The 16,515-nt window shown below is 33.6% G+C and overlaps 1 protein-coding gene across 1 annotated transcript; it reads right to left on the bottom strand.

Moving 5' to 3' along the window:
• Positions 1 to 393: 393 nt before the first annotated feature.
• Positions 394 to 13,010, bottom strand: LOC134851103 (uncharacterized). The gene is made up of 8 exons (XM_063867033.1): positions 12,589 to 13,010; positions 12,105 to 12,184; positions 10,799 to 10,953; positions 9,700 to 9,960; positions 8,875 to 9,160; positions 5,987 to 6,171; positions 4,996 to 5,279; positions 394 to 1,254 (listed from the first exon to the last, which is right to left on the bottom strand). The coding sequence occupies exons 1-8, from the start codon at positions 12,624 to 12,626 to the stop codon at positions 567 to 569; spliced, it is 1,977 nt and encodes a 658-aa protein (XP_063723103.1). The 5' UTR covers positions 12,627 to 13,010; the 3' UTR covers positions 394 to 566.
• Between the last annotated feature and the right edge of the window lie 3,505 nt (positions 13,011 to 16,515).

The following is a 16,515-nucleotide window of genomic DNA, read 5'->3' on the forward strand; positions in this document are numbered from 1 at the left end:
ACAAAGAATTATCCGCACGCTTGTCTTACCGGGTAGCAAGCATGTTTAACAAGCGTGCAGATAATTCTCTGTAATTGAGATAATTTCTCGAGAAAGCTTGTTGAGGTTTCTTGTCAATTCTTTTGTCGTTCTACGCCCAAAAAACTTGGCAAAGGATGTTTTGCTACCTGCCAATCTAACTGCGCAACACGGGTGCATCAGGCTAAATTTAAGTGCAGAGTGGATTTCTAAAGTGCTTTGTACGGTGAAGTTGTACACGTAATAATTAATCTAGATTGCACAAAACTGCTTTTAATTTAGTTATGAATTTTAAAGGCCATCGTTATCTGCAGTAATTGAGCTAAAAATATATTTTTTTTACACAAAACAAACGGTTAAGGCTGGAAAAACAAGTTTGACTTTAAATTTGAATTTTTAATGAAGTTACTGAAAGCTAAATAATAGTACAAGTGGATGATTGCTTATGATTCCCGATTTCGCCAATTGATCTTCGATTTCCGTGGTTTCGCTCATGTGTGTAATCTTTTTTCTCAAAATTCTCCGTTTGCATCACCATTATACAGCAATCAACTAGCATGTTTTCCACACCCTTCGCCTGTTTTGCTGCTGACAGGGAACCACCCGATGGCACTGAAGCGCTCCGCGACACACTGGATCTCGCTTGATTTTCTGATATCGGTTTCGTTTAAGTCTGACTTTGTTCCGGCTATCACGAGAACTTTATCGGATAAGACTCCGCTGTATTCGTCTAACATGTTTGACAAAGATTCGAGCGAACTCCTACTTGTGTGATCAAAAACTGCGATCACACATCGCGCTGAAACCAAATGATCTTCGACAATAGTTTCGAAACCTTTTCCGAAGTCCCACATTTGAAGTCGCAGATTTTTATGATTCAATCGAACATCTTTTTGATGAAAGTCGGCGCCGATTGTTTTCTGGTACAACTCCTGATACGAATTGTAGACGAACCTCTGTACTATATTGGACTTTCCAGATCTCGGAGGTCCAATTAAACAGACGGAGAATGTCAGATCGATATCGTGTTTGTGATTGACGGACACGGAGTCGAAGTGTTTGTCGGACACGAGTCTGTTCACAACAGGTGAGCCGGGGGTGGATCGGGAGGGCACGAGGGTGATCTGGGAGGTGGAGTCCAGGCGCATCCTGATTGCCCACTCGATGGATTGCGAGACAGCTGGGAATGTCAGGTGACAAATCTTGTGCAGCATTTTGTTCTTCAGGGCGAAAAGGCTAAAATAGTTGGGTTTTGATTTGTCTTTATTCAACATGGGTTTATTCGGGTTTATTCAACCTTTGGCCAAATCAAATCCGAACCAAAAGTAGCAGCGTGTAACACCAGCCATAAGCTAAGTCATTTGTATTGACGCATTCAATTGATTTTCACAGCAGTTTTTAGATAATGATTACGTAAACACTATAAATCTTTAGCTGGTTTAATATGGCAGCCTGCTTATCCTTCGGCTAGATTTATACAACCATAAAATCTATCAATGTATATAAATTGCAAACAAGGATAGCAGATTACTGAGCAAGTGGCACAGAATGTTCCGAGCATAGTCTTAATCTTACAGGTTTCAGATCTGTTGTAATTTTATCTAGTAAAATTTCGATTATGTAAATCTAATAATCAATTATAATGCATTTTGTTTTGCAAAAGTTCTATACTGTTTTATATCTTCATCATATAACCACTATCAGAACATTCTTAAACTATTTTTCTGCATCAAATTGCATCCATACTATATACAGATTGTATATAGATTATTTAAAGATTATCTACAGATTATCAACTGATTATATACTGATTAAAAACAGATTATATACAGATTATATACAGACTATATACAGACTTTATACTGATTTTCGCAACATTCTCGCCAATCAGACAATATGAGTAAATTGAAACAAAACTATAATGTAGGCTTTTCGATGCTATTTTTGTACTGATGTTTGATCTGAAATAAAACTTTAAAATCATTTTTGTGGAAATAAGTTGCAGCCAAAACTAATTGCTCTATGTTAACTTCTCTAATTTTTATGGATGTTTTCTCTCAAAATTGCGCTGAAGAAGTTGATCTTTTAAATGACATTTGAGGAAGTTTTGCAAGAAATTACTCTTTTCCGCGGGAACCCTTAAATTGCGAAATCTTAGAGGGATCTCTTGAAACTTGTAGTTTTCGGTAAACAATTTTCTTCTATTGAATTCAGCTCATTGTAACACCAAGAAAAATCTTTCCTGACTACAAATTTTTGTTAAATTTGTGAAAAAAAAAGAATCATTAATTTAAATTTTGAATGGTCAAAAAATAAATGATCACAACCCCTATAAATTTATACAGATTATCTACAGATTATCTATATATTATCTACAGATTATCTACTGTGTATTGTAAATTAGTAAATTTATGTATAAACTGACTACGTGCAGATTATCTCAAGATTTTATAAAGATTTCATAGAAAATAACAATTGATTATTTTGGCACTAAAAACCGATTTTGTTTGGTGGAAAAAAAGATGCTATCTGTAAAGAATCGCTTATCGTTCGCAAAATGGTTGTAACTAAATCGAATCTATCCTTACGTAAATTTGCAGACTTTTCTGTATAAAATCGAGAATAAAGAACAAGAACAGCCGATTACTGTGCAAGCAAACAAAAACAGCCGATTACTGTGCGAGTGGCACAGAATGTTCTGACCATAGTCTTAAAAAAATACAACAAAATTTTTTCAAACAAATGTCGTTTTTTTTTGGTGTGGTGTGATAAAAGAAGCTGAAAAAAAACTGGAGATTAGGTATATTCAACAGTCATACTAAAATAAGTCAATTGAACAACAATTTTTCAGAAATTTTACTTGAAAATGGAAACAATTTTTTTTTCAAGTTTTGCAGTATTTTTATTTTTTTAAAACTTTGGTTCCAAAAAAGCGCTTAAATACTCAAAGTAACGTTACTCAAGTAAACTATTTTTTTTTGTTAAAAATTAAGCTATTGTAAGCTTTTAAGCAGTTAAAATAAGACTGCTCGCTCGCTTTATTTGCTCGAAAAATCAAAAAATGCAACACAGGGAAAACTTTTTGAAATTTATCAATGTCGTTTCAATCACGACTGTAGGAGCTTTAAAATGACATATCACTCAACCCAGTCCGATTATTGTTTGTGGTAACTGATTTTGCGGGAAAAAACAAAAAAAGGTAGGAACCATAAGATACTGCTGAAAATTTTGACAGACTTTACAATTTTTCGTGACATACGGCTATTTGAAATCTAATAAATATTGGCTTATTTTAAACTTTGCGTTCATACTTCAACTAACTTTTTGGTGAAAACTTTGGATAAAAATCAAGAAGCAGATTTGGAAAAACAATAATCATGGGAACTGTGGAACAGGGGCTAATTTTTTCGATGTTGTTTTCAGATGTCTTTCCGGGTTGACAAAAAATGCTTTTTAAACAATTTTCATATATGAAAAAAAAAGTTTATCCTACTCTTTCATAGAGCAAAAGAAAATCTATGAAAGTAGCAAAAGAAACAACTTTTCCATGAAATTTTATAACAAGCATTTTTTTCCATACACTGGAATTAAAATTTAAGCTTTTTAATCAGTTTTTTATCCCCAAAATTGTATAAAAATAGCATGATAAGATTTTTTCCATACTATGAAATTGTATGATAAGCTTTTTTTTCCATACTATGAAATTGTCTGACAAGCATTTTTTCCTTAAATGAAAACACAAAATTTTTTTTGAAGTTTTGGGGGTCATCCGAAACACTAACCAAAGATTTTTCGTCATAAGAAAGCCCAGAGTGTAACTGGCAGTTACCACGCAGATAAACTGGTGATTTTAGCCATGTAAGTTAATTTTAACATTTTCACTTGGAATTATATTCTATAAATGTAACTTTTTGTATATGGCTAGATGAGTTTTAGTTTGAATATTTTGGTGGTTGAGAAAAATAGGCCGTTTTTTTTTAGAAATTTAATTTTATTTTAGCAAATGGAACAAAAAAACACTTTTTGTGTTTTTTGGATTTATTGGCTGAAAAGTTTATCCTGGACTACGTTATAAGCAAACAGTCAAATTATGCAAGCAATTTTTTTTTCGTTAAGTTTAATTTGAGCACAAAAGCAAGTTTGCAACCAAAAAAAGGATTAAATTTTGTTTTACCGCAAATTTGTGTTTTTGTTTATGAAAAAATGCATATACAATTTTCATGTATGGAAATTAGATGACAAGCATTTTTCCGACCGAAAATAAAATTATGTTTTTGATTGTCAAAATGACCTCTATCTTAGATAAAATAATTTAAATCTATTTAAAGTTACGCAGACACGTTTTTTGTTGATTTATGGAAATTTCATTTTTTCTATGACAAAATGATTATCTTATAATTTCATTCATGAAAATTGTATGAAAAGCATTGTTTTATCGAAAACTTTAAATCATTTTTTATTGACCAGAAAGCTTCAAAAAAGCAAAAAACCTAAAATGTTCATTGAAATTTTTTTTAACAATTTTTAAGTTTTGTATGAAATTTGTATGATAAGCATCATTTTCATAGACTTCATGTATGAAACTGTATGATAAGCATTTTTCTTCTATGGACTTTAACCCGGGTTTTTTTGTGAGGATGAGGGCGCAAAGTTTACCACACCCAGCAGCGTACCGAGGAGGGGAAGGGGAAGCAGAGTTCTTTTCACTCATCTCTTGCTGACCAACCATGAAAAAAATTATTTTTTGAACATTAATTTTGAGTGAAAAACGAAAGTTTTTGGTTAAAATTTTTCAAAAAATGCTCAAATTTTTTTTTGAAACCTCGCCTTTGGCGCCGAAATCTTTGCCCAATATGAACATTCTGGGTGTTCAGAAGAGATCGGTAAAATTCCAAATGTTACGGGCACGTTTTGATGCTAATTAACTGCAATGAGACTATATCTTAAGTTGGTTGGTAAATTAAACGTAATACTGACCCGACGTCAAAATTTTCTTCAACTTTCGTTCCTTCTGGGCAAATTCCACACAGCAAAATATGTTCACGTGGCAACTTCACCTTCTCAAAATTTGATCTCAACCTCTTCAAACTGTCTTCATTCGTTTTGGTCGCGTCGTACAATGCCATCACGAATAAATTGTCTTGGTTGCTTTTCGAAAATATGCCGGCCGAAGTCGGATTTTCCGAGCTGACGAGTCGGATGTCGGAGACGACAAAGAATTGGCCGAGGATTTGTACGTTGTTCACTTCTCGAATCAAATCCTACAGAACAGTGTTTAAGAGTTCATTTTGGTTCTTTTCAAACCCCTCCCCCCCCCCCCCCCCCACATTTGAATTTCAGTTTTGAAAAACAAATTTTACGCAGTCATATTGTAATGAAATTTTGCATGGTGAACAAACCAATTTTTGTGAATACATACTTGCATCGTAAAATCACGCTTCAGCCATAATAACACGTAAGACAACTGAAAAAAATTAAAACTTTGAAATGTGTGGAGGGGAGTTGAAAAGAGTTATCATTTTTAATAATTAAACTTTCAAGAAGCAGTTAGTAATAAAAAAAGATTTTATAAAAATTCCAGATAAACTATTTAAACCGCATAATTACAAGATTTCAAAAAATATATATCTATTTTCCATTTTTTTAGTCAACCAACCCGGAGGCATATCCCAAAGGTTCATTATTTAGACTGACAAGAGAGTATATAACAAGCACCTATTAAGCTATGACTTACTTGCAAGAGCTCACCTTGCAAATTGGAGCGCACGCGCGATACGAACCAGTAATCATATGATTGCTGGGCATCATCGCTACCCGAGCGCCACAATTTAACAAAGCGAAATGCATAAAAATTTGGAGAAAGTTCACGTTGTTTTTAACAAATATTATAAACTATCAGTACTTGAGCAAAACTGACTAATCTGCGTTTCTTTTTGAGATCAAAGAATGGGAATGTCAGCAAACATGCCTGGAAATCTTGCTGATATGTTTCCGGACATCCGATGTTGACCAGGACCAGAGTCACTTCCGAGCGAGGAAGCGATATTATCTGGGGTTCTAGAAGAGGGGTGTCGATTTCACCGTAATTTCCTGGAGATTCCGTCATCCCATATATTTCTGCTTCCATTGTTGATGCAGGCGTTTCACTTTCCTCTAAAGCAGAAGAGTTTTCAATAAAATGATGACAATGCACAACAGATAAACCGAGAAACGACATCAATTTTATCTAGCGAGTTGCAAACATTGAGTTATAAGACATACAAAACAATCTTGCAATTGCAACCTAAGGAAAAAAAAACACTTTTGGAGTAACGTGGAATGGGATTTTTTTAAGGGCATGGAAAGTTGGGCGTAAAAAGCTTTGATTAACAAAAAACAAAAATCAGGCATGTTAAATTACTTGAATTTTACTTCATTTATCAGCACTTAGAAAACCACAATTTACAAATGAATAAATAATTTGTCTTAACGTGACAGTAAAAAAGAAGGCAGTAGAAGCAGTCATATTTGCCTTAACATAACTTTTAATTTTTGATCTACTAAAAGATCTGCAATAATAGCTAAAATATTGTTCAAAATGCAAAAAAGATCTAGTTTATCCTCTCATCGGGTCATTTCTATGTTTTGTTTCATTTAGTTTGAAAAAATTTAGGCCAAATTTTTTGACAGAGATTTTTTAAAATTGAAATCACGACCAGCACAATTTTGATAAGATGGTGTATTTGACTCCCAGCGAGTTTTTTTTGTAGTACCCAAAAATGGGCAAAAACAAAAACACCCAAGCCATAGGACTAAAAAAGCAAAAATGTGATCGGACTGAAAAAGCAAAAAATAGAGCAAAAGGCTTTAAACCACAATCAACTTCAAGTACTGCTCCTTGTATCAGAGCGGAACATTGAAAAATTCGACTACCCTTAAAATATGTAGTAATTTGTGGCTTAAAAATAATTCAAATTCGGAAAAAATTCTCGCTCTACGCAATTTCGTTTACAAATAGAAATTTTTTGTGTATATGAGCTTATTATTTGAAACAATTAGCTGGCCTCTGCTCAGTTCTTAATGGTTTCTGAGACTTGCTAATTCACTGTCTACGCCAGGTGCTATTAGAAAACTGGAAACATTGCGCGAAATAAGTTCCATGTGGGCAATTTTCAGACTTAGCAAAAAATGGTCGCAGAAAACGTTTCTGAGTATGAGCTCACGGCATCAATATAATGCACATTGTTTAAAAACTTTGACGAAACTTGCTAGTTTATAACTCGAAACTTGTCTGGGGAAAAACCTTCCCGAGCACATTTTTTTTTCATTTTCTCCTTGAAAAAATAACAGGAAGTAGGAATAACAAAATTACTCGGAGGCAAAGCTTGGCTTCGCAAACACTTGCGAGAACACGAAAAAAGCAGCTCTATAAAGTGCAATAAAAAATAAGAAATAAGCCTCGAATTAGCTAAATTTCATCTACTTCTGAGAATTGAACCTGCGAACTAGAGATTAGGAGTCTCGCACACGAAGCTTAATAGGATCCATTAACCACTCAGTCACAAATAAAACAGAGAACAGATGCTATGCATTTTCCAATGCTACAGTGAAATTTCCAAGTGAACACTTTCATTTGCGAGTTAGGTTAGAAAAAAAGCAGGTTCATTATATGAACACAAAGCTGATCGCAAGTGTAATCATTAGAGTATAGAAGAAAAATTAATGCAACCATATGGATTGCCTCAAATCAGTTTGGATTGATTATTTGAACTATTTCGGTCTTTGGATCTATTTGCCGCGCTCATTCAGGTTCCGCTCACGCTGTCAGCTTCATAGGTAAGTGCAAAAAAATTGCCTATAAATACAGTGCTGATTTTAATTATGCGGACAAAACGAACAAAACTTGAATTTTGAAACGCATTTTTCTCAAATTGGGTTAAGATTAGACAAAAAAAGAAGAGAACAAAAATTGCTTAGAATTTCATAAAAATTAAAATAGTGCAATTTTTTCCCCGAAATTCTCAACCAAAATTTTACCCTAAAAATGGGTCATTTTGGTTTTTTTCAATTAATCAAGAATTACACTGAAAATACTTTATTAATTGATGTGAAAATTATATCACAAGAAGCCTCTTACATAGCCCAACAAAGCTTAAGAAGGGTTAAATTTTAAGTTTAAGAAGGGTTAAGTTTGCGCAAATTGTTTAAAATTTGTTTTTTAACAGATATGCTGGGTTTTACGTAGTAGAAATCACATTTATTGACTATGAAGTACAAACTTTTTCTCTAATACTGGTTTTTGGAGATTTAACTCTTCTTAAACTTTGTTGGGCTATATAGCAGGCTTCTTGTGATTCAATTTTCTCATCAATTAACAAAGTAGTTTCAGTGTAATTCTTGATTAGTTGAAAAAAGCCAAAATGACCCATTTTTGGGGTAAAATTTTGGTTGAGAATTTCGGAGAAAAAACTGCATCATATTAACTTTGATGAGATTCTAAGCAACTTTTGTTCTGTTCACTTTTTGACCCAATTTGAGAAAAACGCGTTTGAAAATTCAAGTTTTGTTTATTTTGTCCGGATAATTTAAATCAGCACTGTACTCTTAATAAATTAACAAAAATGAAAAGATCGAAAAAAATGATTGCGGGTGAAGTATACGTTTGGGCTCAGGGCGGCGATATCTTCAAAAGTGTATACAAATTCTCGCAGAAACGATTATTTTGATTAACTTTGCACAACAACTTTGCAGTAGAATGCGCTAATTGGGTTGAGAAGACAAATCGTATAAGACAACAATCGCAAGCTCGTTGATGCAATACATTGAGGAGAGATAAATATCAAAACCACAAAAAAATAACAAAACAAATTAACTAACCCAAAACATCATTTCTGTTCAGTCTGATTGTCGTCTCGTTATTCGGTATCTGATAAGTCGTGTCAAACGAGATCTCATTCACAGTTCGTTTCGATATTTGGGTATCGTTCACTTCGTTCTTATTTTTTCTCCCCGAGTCATCTTCGACTTTCGTGTCGTTGCCGTCTTCGGTTTTGCCGCCATGCATTGTGACATAACTGTTGTTCATGTTGGACCTATTCGGGTCGGGATCTGCTCGGGGAAAGTGGCGACCTTTGTTGCCGTCATTTGGTTGCTCATTATCAAACTGTTAATTAAAAACAAATTCCAAACTTTTGTGACCTGCTGTTTTGGAAAACTGCTTAAAATTTGGAAGTGATTAAAAACAAATGTGAAAAAAACTTCAAAAATATTTGCCGCAGCAAAAAAAAAAATCTAGATCGACGCGAATGTAATGCGCTCTGCGAAATTAAACAGGAAAACTGATGATGTTTGCGTCATACTTTTTATATGTTTGAATTTTTCAGTTTCAAGACAAGCTAGTCTGGTGTACATGTAAATTAAACGCTAAGCTCGTGACAATATCAGCGATCATGAGCACCTCAAAAAACGGTGCTTATTAAAGGTTTTTACGTTTATAGAATAGTTTTAAAAAATTAGTTTCAGACCTCAAAATGGGCAGTTCTGAGCAGGTTGGTGAATAGGTTGAATCCTTGAGGGGGGGGGGAGTCCGCCTCCCTTCTTTATACGCCCCTGGTTCTGGATTATCTAACTTCGTTTAGATTTGTTGGCCGAAAAGGATTTTGTCAAGAATGGAAGTTAACTATAGGTGGTATAATTACTTACCGACTGAAGCTCTTTCCGATCGCGACTCTTAGGACTGCTGTAGCGTCTCTGGGTCTCCTGCTGTTCGAACTGGTCGCTATTTGGAGCTATGTCGATGTACTGGGTGCGCATCAGCGATGATGCAATCATCTCGTCGTCCATGTTCTGAAGAGTCGACGAGAGAAGTTGGGTAGTCTGTTCCCAGTCGGCGATGGTGCTTGCTTCATCTGACGTCACAGGAAGTCCGTCTCGTTCGTCGGCCACTGGTGCAATCGCCAGATCCTGTTTACAAAAATACCAAAATTCGCAAAAAATTTTCCGGTCAAATATCATATTTTAAATCTTACTATCAAATACAAAACTGCAGATAACAAGAGAAAAATGTTATGGTGTAAAATTTAATTTTCACTTTTAAAAAATTACTTCAGAAAACCGAAATTGCAAACACAGAGCGGAGTTCCGAAAGAATTTACCAACTGAAAAACATTAAATAGTGGTTAACGCAAAAATTTAACTTAAAAACTGCATGTTGAAGTTTTATTTTTTATTTGAGTTGATGTGAAATGATTCTAATTTTTCTAGATATTCAATATCAAAATGTTGACCATATAGGTAGCCTTGAGCATCTTTTTTTCCTCAGAAAATAGCTCAGAATTGAAATTTTTGAAACGGTTGTTCAATTGCTGAAATACGTAAAAACAAATGGTTTCCAACAATAAAAAAGAGCAGTTTTAGGTTAATTAATTTCGTTTAGATTCGCTTACTTAAAAGACTATTGATTACAATTTGTCCTTGACTATCCACAGGGGCGGATCTAGGATTTTCTCGCGGGGGGGGGGCGGATTTTCAAAAAAAAAATTCGAAAATTTTGTCGACCTTTTTTTTAGGTCAATCAAATTGATTTTCTGAGCTCTCTCATACCACTAAAAGACCTAAAGCACTAAAAACAGATCAAAAAAGGCGTTTAGGCACTTTTTGAAAAATTTCGCGCACTACTCCCTCAAAATTAGTATATATTGGCGCCAAAGCTCCGTCAGCCAAGAGAAGAAACGTACGCCCCTTCGCCCACCCCCACCCCCCTACATCTACCCCCGACTATACATACAATAATTGCACTCACCACTTGTTCCTCTTCACTTGCAAACCTGACCTTTGCCTTCTTTTTTGACTTTCTCTTTCTCGATTTTTTGAGGCCTCTTCCGCTGTCGTTGTTGTTATTGTTTACTTCATTCTGCTCTCGGTTTGATTCAGACGATGAATTTTTGGTTCGATTGGCTAATACCAACCAGACATACTATGCATTACATGTTAGATACTATAATAATTCGGATTTTTCGCTGTAAATTTTCAATTAATTTTTATTTCAAAAATTCGAAAAAAATTCAAAAGGTCGAAAAAATTCTAGGCTGCTGATAAGAAAATCATAACTGCTGTCTTTATATCTTCAATTTTTGCGGAAAACTATTTCAAAAGCCAGGATACAAAACATTTTGGAGCCTGTATGTGTTTATTTTTCTGGAAACTAACATCCTTAATGCACACAATATATGCACACAATACAAAAGTTTTTAGACTGTCAAAAAAAATAAACTGGGAGAGTAAAAAAACAAAAGTTTCATAAATGTACTTGCCTGCTCTTAAGAAGAATTCTTCCTGCAGACTAATTTATGGCAAACTTGCAAGCTAACAAAAAAATAGTCCTATGAAAGAAAAAACTAAAAGCTATTTATTTATTTTTTCATAGGGTTATTTTTTTAGTAACTAAAAGGGAAAAAACTTGAGGAAAAATGATAGATTCATCTGTTTTGACCTGTTTTTTTTTCAAAAATTTGCCTGCGGTGCAGACATTTCGGCAAGAACAGGAACTTTTCAGTGCTTTGAGAAAGCTCGAAAAATCAATTTGGTCGTCCTAAAAAAAGGTCGTCAAAATTTTCAATTTTTTTTGAAAATCCGCCCCGGCTTCGAGAAAATCCTAGATCCTAGAGTTTTCTAATTTTTTCGTACAATTTTTTTAAATTTTTTTTGAAAATCTTATTGTCGAATATGCGCTGAAAGAAAAATTCAACACTAGTTTTCTTGATAGTAAAATGAAATTTTATGGGCCTAAAAAGATTTTAAAAAAATTAATTTCCATATAATGAACGTTTCTTGATCGTGTTTTTGGCTCGAACTTGAACTAAAAAAAGAAAACAAAAAACAAGAGAAAAAGATAAACTAAAATACATCCGAAAGTAGAGTTCCTCCCCATTTTCAATGGTCGGATCAAAAATGCCTAATTAGGTACCCTTCAATGCATTGAATCGCCTTTTAAAAGCTATAAAATGCAAATCAAACAAACATACAAAAACATTTAGCAAATTTACTTCAAAGATATGATATTGATTGGTCTCTATGCCTAGTCTGCTATGTCTGTTTGCATTTCGTACGTCGTTCTGTCTGGGGGGGTTCGTCACCTTCTTCTGTTTGTCTGCCGTTGTTGTCATCACGAGTGCGTTCCAGTCGCCGTCTTTTTGAAACATCCAACAGTTCACCAAATTCAGTCAGAAGTTCAAATCATCAAGATTTTTTGATCATTTTAACAAAATTCTGCGAATATTTACTGCTTTGGCGAAATGATAACAAAAAAATCACTCAGAGGTAAAGCTGCACCTTTAAAAACGCAAAACGAACAAGACTCGGAAAAAATTGGCTCAGCACAAAATCAAATTAGGATTGCTGAAAAAGTGGAATCGCTCCAACAGATATATTGGACAGCAAAGTAATCGTGTTCACAGCCGAAAACAGACTAAACTTTTTTGATATTTTGTAGTTTAGATAAAATTATGACTGAAAATATTTGAAACTTGATTTTTTTCTCTGTATTCAAACTTATATTTTCATATTTGTGAATTGTCGAATGTTTCAAGTTACCCTTCGAGCGGTGTCGCTTCCCAGTCCTCTTCACTCATTGGTTAACAACTAGATAGTCAATGTACTAACCAGACACGATATGATCAAAATAAACTATAAAACTGAAATTGAGCTTCCAGTTTTAAAACCTTATTCAAAGTATAGGAACAAAAAACTGAATAAAGATGAATATACAGGTTGACTTGGACAAGTAATTAGCACTTTGCTGTTTAACCGTGGTCAAATTGTTCGTATTTTTGAAAGGTTGCATGAAAATAGTAAGCGAAGAAAATATTACTTTCAAGCAAAGCGATGCATTGCACAGTTCATTTACATAGAGCTAAAATGAAAAATTGTATAAAGCTTGGTTGGTTTGAATTAATTTTTATTTGAAAAAGAGAGCAATGTTTTTAATAATGCGCCAAATAAAACACAACTGATTTGCGAACAATTTTCTGGCTGAAAATAAAACCAAACGATATTTTGACCAAACATTCTTTCGAATTTCTATTTTTGAAGATTTCGAAAGCATGTTGCCTTTACTTTTAACTTTAAGATGTTGCCTAAAAAATGCAAGAAGAATTATCACCCCACGTTTACAAAAAAAACATAATAGGCGAAAATGCGCTTTAACATGTGACGTGTATATATTTATTATTAGATGATATACAGGCAAAAGTAACTCTTCGCAAACAATCAGTCAAACAGAAGAGAACTTCAAATATAAAAACAATGCTAGCTATCATAAAACTCAGTAATCAAATAGCTTTAAAAAAGTTCAAGGCAAAGCATGACAGTTTCACAAGATTAAGGCGTTGATCTCCTAATAAAACCTAATAAAAAATGGTACAAAAAATTTATAAAATAGCAGCAAACCCACACAGCTGCATAGAAAAACTGAGCTTACAACCAGTCAGAACTATCAATCCAAGAAAAACATGGTGCATTTTCGAGTTTCAACTTGGAAATTTTATTTCATGAAAATTAAAATCGAATTTTCGAGTTTTAGTCAGAGCCGCTGGCCGACATGCTCTGTTTCATCAAAAACAGCCATAATCATGGCAAAAAATATGTTTTACTAGCCTAATACGATAATAACCATAAATTGAGTCAGAGTAAAACATATCACTTGTTCAAGAAAATTGAAAAATGAAAGAAAAATTTGTTTATCTCGAGACCTTGAAACTTTGAGAACCTCAAGATCTTTGAGACTCGCAATTGGAAGGCTTTGTTTGGCATCAGCATATCAAAGATAAAAGCTTAGAAATTTTTGTTCAAGATTTTATTTGGAAATTTCTACTTCTGAAAAACATATGACTTTCTCATAAATAGCCCAGTATTCAAGGCCGAAATTGCACTCAAAAATTTATCTTTTTTTTCTCAATTGGTGTAATTCTGCAAAACAACATGACTATATAAGATTTTCGAAAAAAAATGTCTTCCAAATTAGAGTGCCATAAATTCATTTACCTAGGACGTTTTAGAATATAGCCTTAAAATTTAACACAGAGGCGAAGTTGCATTTCGCGTACACAAGCAAAAATATGACCAATAACGCTACTGGGAAAAACTGAATGAGTAAAACTATGAGTCTACAAAATTTTTTAAGTGACGCACGCCAATTGTGACGCATTAGCAATACCCGTCAGTTTGAAAAAAAAAGAAGAAATTTACCAAGTAACATGCCTCAATTTATAGAGCGGACGCATTTCAATGAGTATACAAAAAAGTTCCAAAGTATACAAACATCCGACCCTGCCCAGGCTCGAACCCTCTTAATTTTTTGCGGGTCCCCTTCACTACCTCTACGCTAGATCCATGATACCTTGAAGTTAAAGTGCTATTTGTAATATAATAGTCTGCGTTAATATCCTTAGCAATGGCTCTACTTAATAGCTGGTTATTGATCAAAATGAACACTTTCAAAATGAATACATTTTGTCGCAAAAATATTTGCTTCGCACCAATTTTTGCGACTTATGTTGAAAAAAAGAGAGTTCAAACTATCTCACAAGTTTTGCTTGTGTAAAAACATTGTATGAAAATGTGCGGTTGCACTTTATCTTGGGTTGAACGAATACAAAAAAAGCACTAGCTTGTCGCGTGCTATCTTCATCGGCCAAATCCTTTCGCGTATTCTAATAGATTACATCACTTAGACATAATCCAAAAAACGAAACAACCTGTTTAGAAAAGGAATTATTATCACAAACAAAGATGTAGATTAATTACGTAATTAATAACAAACCAGAGCCCCAATGCTTACTGTAACACTTGAAAAAAGATCTTCTCCAATTGAAAAAACAATATTATGCAAAAACAAGTCACATTTTCAATTTTGCGTCTTTTTGTGCTTGCAGTTTAACTCATTTCGACATCCAAGTTTTTTTCTTGCTTAAGAATCTGTTGACGGTATATGTTGAATCCTAACACTGCTAATTCCTAATATTTGAGTTAATATATCATCGCGCATGATCTAGTTGCTCTTTGTGAAACGTTATCAAAATGTGATTAGCTTTTCAACTTTTCATCATTGAAAAAATTCAAGTTTTCATGGAGTCTTCTGTAAAATTTTAATAATTCTAGAATTCTGAAGCGGCTGTTTTAAACTTGTTTATTTTGAGCTTGCTCTCAAAAAACCTGTTTTCATCACACTTGCCTCATCCTTTAGATATTTTTTTCGAGCTTTAATTATGCTATACAATGCGCATTATCCACAACGAACACTGCTGTACTGAGCTGACAGATATTTGGCTCGTCAGAACTACAAAGCAAGAACAACAATTAATCCAAGACCGCACCTTTTGATACACAATATTTAACAATTTCTTCATTGGAAAATCACATCATATAACTAACGTACTACTCGCAATTATCAATTTATGTATGATATTGAAAGACTGAAAGCTTTACTGTAGACCGTACAATTCGAATTTTTCATTAAATTTTAATGACCTTCAGTGTCAAACGTTTTTTTTTCAAGCCTATTAAAGTACAAACAAAATCTAGTCAATCTTATCTTCCAAACTTTTAACTAATTATTCAGTTGGGTCCAAGATAGCGTCAATTTGACTTTTCTGTTTTAGAATCCATTACTGAAAATGTGTTACAACATTATTTTATTTATAATATTTCCTAAATGCTTGTTATTCAACTTAAAGAAAATCGTCCCCAAAATTGGTTTAATAAAATACAAGTGGGTAATTAGTACAATTGGATTTTGTTCCATTTTAATAAATAATATGAGCTTACGATTTTGAAACGGTAAGATTATAAGATAACTCTTCAAAATGGTTGAAAGCTCAGCGTTGTCACTAAGGTTGTAGCCGTAAAAGCTAATTGCTGTGCCTGCGATTCTTGTTTATCTCAATAATCCGGTGTTTTTAACAAGGGTTTGTTTAGCTCTCGGTTTCAGTTACATTCAGAGCACCCAAAGCAGTGTACAGACAATCCTTCAAGAAGTGACAGACCATAGCTTTTTTATATTTATATCGCATTCTTCAAGTTATATATTCAGGCCTTTAACATCAATTAGGATTTTTAGCGTGTATTACTTACCGCTAACTTAAGCACAATTTCACAAAAAATTAGTTAATTGTTTTGCACTCTGAACTCTAGTGAGTTAAGTTGTTTTGATTTTTTATGGATGTTGTTTTCAAGTGTATTCTCACCGACAACCCAAAAGGCAGTGGACAGACAATCGAATTCGGCATATTGGGTTCCATATTCATGCCTTGAAAACCCAGCAAAAACTTTAATCGAAAATTTAAGGTTTCCAAAGCCATATTTTGTAGAGCTGCACTGCCAAACTAAGCGCAAATTTCTACTAAAAAAGAAAAAAACGACTTTTCATTCGAAAAAAAATAATAATAACCAACAATTTGTCTATCTTTTACGAAATTTTTTTTGATGAAAAATTGAAAACAAAATCCTCTTAATAGAAAAGCA

This window comes from Symsagittifera roscoffensis, chromosome 7 (assembly GCF_963678635.1).
Source record: "Symsagittifera roscoffensis chromosome 7, txSymRosc1.1, whole genome shotgun sequence".
Classification (NCBI taxonomy): domain Eukaryota; kingdom Metazoa; phylum Xenacoelomorpha; order Acoela; family Convolutidae; genus Symsagittifera; species Symsagittifera roscoffensis.

Bases quoted from the DNA above. Each gene is read 5' to 3' on its own strand.
- LOC134851103 (XM_063867033.1), bottom strand. From the start codon at position 12,626: ATGAGTGAAGAGGACTGGGAAGCGACACCGCTCGAAGG. The intron at 10,954-12,104 runs GTACGAAATGCA...GGTTGGTATTAG, and splicing joins ACCCCCCCAGACAGAACGAC to CCAATCGAACCAAAAATTCA. The intron at 5,280-5,986 runs GCATGTTTGCTG...ACTGTTCTGTAG, and splicing joins CATATCAGCAAGATTTCCAG to GATTTGATTCGAGAAGTGAA.